General features: G+C 41.6%; 1 protein-coding gene across 1 annotated transcript; it reads right to left on the bottom strand.

Annotated features, from left to right (window-relative positions):
* Window positions 1-1,706: 1,706 nt before the first annotated feature.
* On the bottom strand, window positions 1,707-5,374 carry LOC124663757 (mitochondrial import receptor subunit TOM40-1-like). Its single transcript, XM_047201424.1, has 11 exons — window positions 5,173-5,374; window positions 5,004-5,085; window positions 4,802-4,901; window positions 4,623-4,718; window positions 4,483-4,533; window positions 4,282-4,347; window positions 3,413-3,514; window positions 2,929-2,997; window positions 2,765-2,848; window positions 2,279-2,374; window positions 1,707-2,050 (listed from the first exon to the last, which is right to left on the bottom strand). Exons 1-11 carry the CDS (start codon window positions 5,372-5,374, stop codon window positions 1,997-1,999), a joined length of 1,002 nt encoding a protein of 333 aa, XP_047057380.1. The 3' UTR covers window positions 1,707-1,996.
* Between the last annotated feature and the right edge of the window lie 1,231 nt (window positions 5,375-6,605).

Here is a 6,605-nt window from a genome sequence, read left to right as displayed (position 1 = left end):
TACAGGTCATGACTAGCATGAATTACAAAGTAAATCTAAGGATGTGTAGCCTTTTCAGCTGCAACAAGTATTGCAACTTACTGACATGAATCATAAAGCAATTCAACGGTCCAAGGAAATTTTCTCATTTGCAACTTATATGTAAGCAGTAAAATCTCAGTTGCAAGTTGCAACCATGACTATCATGCAAATCTTGATGCAATCCAACGATTTAAAAGTCAACTATAAATTAGCAAAACACTTACAAAAAACTGGTTTCATGCAAATACCAAACAAAGCTGGCGGAAGTTGTTCTATGTGCCTACACTACAAATTAGTAAATCCTGGGATCCACACCAGTCAATTCCTGCCTTCATCGCTCCAGTCTCCACTCCACAAATACGAGATTGAAAACTTGCGCGTGTGATACAATCAAATAATATGGCGCTGAAGGACAAGTTCAAAATGGTTTCAGAACTCTCACCACGGACATAACAATTTATGCCTAATGTCGTGACGTTTTAGTGTGTAATTATTTTGGTGATTGGATCTTAGTTGCGCAGATTCGAGCTAACATTTTTGGATGTTATCCTCATCTAAAACTCTACTCCTAGACAAGAAGCTCAGCACTCATCAAATTCTCGGCCCGAGAACCAGTTGTTCACTGAAGGAAAAAAAAATATTATAAACCTTGAACTCGTAAATGTTAGACAAATCTGTCGTTTGCACGCTGAATCCTGGTCTGGATTGGGTTTAGGAAGTATCGAATCCCGCACGGTCTCCGACTCACTTCTAGGTATCTTCTGCTATGCAAACAGAGCTTGGCTCTGGTGGTTAGGTCCCTTGTGGTGGAACCAGCCCACCCAGGTTCAAGTCCTAGATTTGGTATGGGTGTTTACATTTACCAGGATTTAACCACCGCTATGCTTTCAGTGGTAGGTGACGTGCCCGTCAACAGCGAGGCGCCAGTGGTGACTTCGTCAACCTCAAGATATACCGGCTCAGTCCCTCGGAGGTGCTCATAGGGATAGGGTGTGCGTGCGTGCCTTCATAGGAGTGTTTGTACGTGCGTGTTTGTGAGCGTCTGCGTTGTAGTGTGTTCTCAAAAAAGGTATCTTCTGCCATCCATGTCGTCCGCCCTCTTCCCTGTTAGCGTCCGCTTCCCCTTATCGCAGATTTAGATAAAACATAGGCTAAAATATGTCTAGATTAATTAAACCTGTGAGGCCTGAGTGAGTGGTATATATCCGGGATCCACAGCACTCAATTCCTGAATTCATAGTAGCTCCACTCCATAAATTTCTATGCTAGCGATCGATCGAATAAAGTTCTAAAAATTGGACTTCGTGGGATCATATGGCCCAGGAGGACAGTTTCAAAATGGCTCTCGGGATCCCACCACGGACAATACCAATTATGCATGACAACGTTTTAACGCATGATTCACCTTTTTTTTATTTTAATCTAGCATCTTACTCTACAGGCTATGTGCAGCACTAATCAAATTCTCCACCTATTATGTAAGGTGCACGTTTGCGCAAAAAAGTTTGGTTCAAAACCACAGGTGGACGTACACATCCTGTAGACCCCGACCGAGCTCTGGCTCCGCCCAGGGGAGAACAGAGGCTGCACCTGGTACCAAATAGGCCGCCTGGGAGAAAGAGTGACGGTATTTTGCAAATACAGACTTTGGTGACAAAATTTAAACTACAGAACAACCACAGATACGTTGACGTGAGCACAGCAGATTGTAAGAATATATTCAAATTCTGTCTCAGCACAACTCAAGCGCATAGCCAAATTTAACCTAATGACAAGGCGTATCAAAAGTGACGAGCCCGGTGGTACAGTGAGAAGGTGCCTTCAGTTGGCCAAAGGGCACAGCAGCCAAATCAATAACAGAAAACAAAATGAAAGCAAATCTTCAAACGTCTCCATCCTTATCGACAAATGCCAACTGCTATAATAGTACATGCCTCTCTCTCTCTCCCTCCCTTAAGTCACTCTAGCTATCTGACTATCCGATGGTCATGCCAAACCCGAATTTGTAATCCTTCTTCCAGTGATCAAGCTGCACAAGAATGTAGATTAAAATCAGCCATGTTATGTCTAGGTGACCCTCCTCAAAACTTGTGTATCAGGAAATACTAGTACTGAAAGTTGCATCTTATAACCCTAATACACTATATGCATATCGTCATAACAGGTCCTCATTCATATTGGAAGTGTCAAAAAGGGAAGACGGTATATCAATAACAGGTCCTTGTATGGAACAACATAAGAGACGATGTAAGCTGACCTCTGCTGAAAGAACCAAATTGAGGGGTCCGCCCAACCTCTCCTCCAAAAGAGCAGTAACTACGCCATTGGTATCGACCTTGCCCCTCAAACGACACTGCAATGTTGAGCAACAATGCATATTGGACTTAGCTTTTCAAATTTAACTCAAACATGAAGAAAACCAGAAAACAATTCAACAGAAAAATATTTTAAAAGAGAAGTTAGAATGTATATTTCGTTTGTTATAAATTTGTTGAGCAACAATGTTGGACTGCAATGTTGAGCAACAATTTATGCAACGGCTGTACGTGGTTATTTTATTAATATTCTAAATGACATGCCGATGTGATGAACGCCTATCAAACATGAAAAACTCTAATGGTATACATGTCTCAGGAAATAATCATAACTAAACTTGCTGCTGCACCTTTTCTCATATGATTGTACATGAAAAAATCGAATACATGGGAAAAAAGATGTCAAAACCAAACTGCATATGGCGTACCTGTCTCAGGTTATAATCATAACCGACACTTGCTGTTACATCTTTTGACAAATGATTGTACATGAAATCAGTAGCAAGGGAAACCTGCACAAAGAAAAGCTTATCGATTAAACAAGATAATAACAGAAAAAGGTATCAAAATGCTATTATGACAGAATTTTAACCTTTTCAGATACTTTCTGAACATAACTCAGTGAAACCACTCCAGTGCTTGCAATTTGTCCAGTTGCAACCTGAAGATAGTAGTGACATGGCTCTATCAGACAGCAAATGCAAAAATAATATAGTCTTCAATTTGTTCTCTATCCAACCATCCACCATAAAATGCCAATAAAGCAATATCAATATCAGTTCTATAGTACATATTGTGACAATTTATTGAGTACAATGTTGGGTAACAATGTAACATGGCAGATCTCAGTCTGGTCAAAAGGATCAGCAGGACAATAATATCAGCAGGCAAACAACTGATCAATTTTTTAAACAATTTTATAAATGCAGTTTTAGCCTACTAATGGCATTGAAATAATAATAATAATAATAATAGATCTGGTTTGTAGATGAACAGTAATAATTTCCAAATGCCTAACTGGAGTATTTTATATGGGATTACAATTATGAACAGTTCAAAAGATAAAAAAAACTGACCATATTCTTTGTATCATATCTAGCAACAAATCCAACTCCTGATTTCCTTTGTTGTCCAAGCCAAAAAGCTTCAGTTCCCAAGGAGAGATTCTTTGTGACACTCTGAAATGCACAAATAATTGTTCACTTATGATCTAAGTATCAAATGACAGAACAAAATAGCTCAGTTCTGTTTCTCTCTCTAAACTCTTCAGCTGTATGTTTAACTGAAGACAACATGAGCAAAACAGTCTTCGCTATATAAGTAGTCCATTGGTTACTGCCTAACTAAAGATTGGAATAATAGCTCCATAGTTACTGTACAGATTGCTTAGGTTGCATTTGGCTTTGCTACATGCTTGTTTCTTCTGTTTAATATGAATTCTGAGCTTCTTTTAACAGGCAGTTTTGAACAGACTAAAAAAGTAAGATCTTTATGGTCTATTGATTTATGCCACAAGTCCTCATTGTATACTGGTGCAAATGAATAGTGCACGCATCTACTGCATCAACTCCCCGAAAGCATGACAGTATACTGGTGCAAATGAATAGTACTTGGCTACTTGCAGTCAAAATTGTTGCTTTTTATTTAACAGCATGACAGTTCTGCTACAGCATTGGGCATCAGTTGCATGCATATGAATGGTCAAAAGGATTATAGTTTTCCTTAATGAATAATTAAATTGCGCTAGACTTTAGCTGCAAGCATCAATGCACAAAATTTACATAATACTTACTGCCATTAGAATTTCGTTTAAAAACATATTTCCAATTGCAGTCACAAAAGGTCAATACTAGTGCAGTGAAGCGCTTCCATATTGAATGGCTTTTATGTGTGAACATGCAGATAAATTGGTGCATCATCTAGAAAACATATCTAGAAAACATACCTGGATGTAGTTGGCTCCAAAGAATTCATTGTTCCCAAACTGAAGTTGGGATCTAAAATCTTTGCCCTGAAATTATTTACACATGAGGCAAATATAGTTAACAAATCATGCAGATCCTCAGACAGGTAAATAAAGATGACACCAGACAGGTAAACAATGACTTGCAAAATCAGGAAGTAGTTGCTGAAAAGAGATACTGACCTTATAATCAATACTACCCATGCCTTGGGAATAACCAGGCTCACTTGTCACCTGGCAAAACAAAAAATATAGGTTAGCTCAGATATTCAAGGAGTTGTGGCATCCAGTGGAGCAAGCTGATATTAAACCAAATCAGTCACCTGGGCATTGTATTTTAGGATAATATCGTCCGTGAGATCATACTTGACACGGGCGTTCAACCTTCCTTCATGCGACATCCTGCCGATGAGCATCATCTAAGGAGAGAAACAAAGTTAGATTTAAAGAGAGATAAAAGGGTACACAAAAGACAAGAATTTTAGCCTGATAGAGTATTTACCTTGGGATCAAAGAAGTTGGCACCAAACTCGTAGCTTGTGGTGGGGACCTTGATCACATCGTCGCCCCGTGAAGGGAGCTCCATGTTTCCCATGGTCGCACTGGCGCAATCATGCAACGGAACAGAATTGTAAAAAAAAGTACATCCAGATTGCTACCGATTTGCAAGAAAATAAACGGCAGTCGTCGGGCGGGCAGGGTACCTGTGGCTCAGAGCGAAGTACTCGCCGAGCATCTTGGTGAAGTCGAAGCGGAATCCCTCGAACACGTCGGGCTTTAGCGACACTGTGACGGACGACATGAAGATCGCGGCATTAGCAATCGATTCGATTCGACAGGTGAGGGAGGGGGGGGGGGGGGGATTCGTCTTACTGTAGGCCTCGCGCGTGATCTCTTCGTAGGGGAGAGGCACGCCGAGGTTCATGTAGTCCACCTTCTCATCCTCCGCCGCCGCCTTCTCCCCCACCGGGGGCGTGAACGGCGGGGGGACCTCCGGGGCGTAGGTAGGCGGCGGCGCGTAGGCGGGGGTTGGAGCGGGAGGAGGAGGATCCTCGCGGCTGACGGAGGATCCCATGGCGGCGGCGGAATCGGCGGCGGCGAGAATTAATCGGCGCGGGGTCGATTTGGGGGTGGCTGGGTAGGTTTCGCGAGTCTTGGCTGCGCCGTCGACTTTCTCAGGGGAGAGAAGAGGGAGGTGGGGTTTTAGCGAGGGTTTTCTGCTGCTGCTCGGTGGCTAGATTTGCCTGGAGATTCGTGTCACCGGAGCAGACTACCGCACGTTATGCTTTACCATCTTGTGCCTCAAGTATAAAGAAACGTCGATGCACCAAATCCTCGGCTATTCTTGGAATTGGAAACGGACTGGATTACCGATGCTATTTCCGTTCTAACCGGGATATGTACTGTAGCACATAGAGACATTGTCGAATTACCAATAAAGTTGGGACGTTGTATGCTGCAAAAATAAACATTATTCGGTCTGGTCTGTTATTCTACGGCTTTTTTTAGGGAAAGCCACCACGGGTCCACGGCGGATTATTTTAATTTGAAAAACATAGATACATCGTTTGCAATTACATCAACGATAAACTCAGGTGGATCATCCTTCCATATTCTGGGATTATCCACCGTCTCTCTAGCTAGAACATGCGCTGCAAAATTTGACTCTTTGAGATAATGTTTAAAAATCACATCATTAAACTCTCTACAAAGAAACAAACAATCTTCCTAGATAGCACCTGCAGGTCCATGTGTATGGCATCCATTCTTGATGACATCAATAATTTCAACACAATCTGAATTTATAACCAGGTTCGAACAACCCATAGCTTCAACCATCATCAATCCATCTCTAAGCAACATAGCTTCAGCAATAGCTGTGTCTTGGACAAAAGGAATGGTGCAATTTCCACCAGCAATAAAGAAACCATGATCATCCCTAAGAATCATCCATGTTGCACCTAAACCTTTATCTGCATCAAAACTATCATCAACATTAAGTTTAACATTATCATCTTTAGGTTTAACCCATCCATGTCGAATGATTCCATTATTTTCCTTCTTTCTTGGTCTAGTATAGTTCGTCACAAGAGTCGAGATTGCATGTGCTCTTCTTTCTAGTTCTCTTGCCATTTCTCTGTGGGCTGCTTGATGACGCTCCCACCAGATGTATCAGATCGTAGTCGAAATAAGCTCAACCATTGTAACCTCTCGAAGCAGAAGAGCAACACCATGCTGCAACAAAAAGATGACCGATGGTCCATGAAGCTCTATATTGCATGCATCTAGGATTGTCTTCTCCATGC

The sequence above is a fragment of the Lolium rigidum genome, chromosome 6 (assembly GCF_022539505.1).
Source record: "Lolium rigidum isolate FL_2022 chromosome 6, APGP_CSIRO_Lrig_0.1, whole genome shotgun sequence".
NCBI lineage: Eukaryota > Viridiplantae > Streptophyta > Magnoliopsida > Poales > Poaceae > Lolium > Lolium rigidum.
The sequence above is the reverse complement of the archived record's forward strand: the minus strand, read 5'-3'. Positions and strand labels throughout refer to the sequence as shown.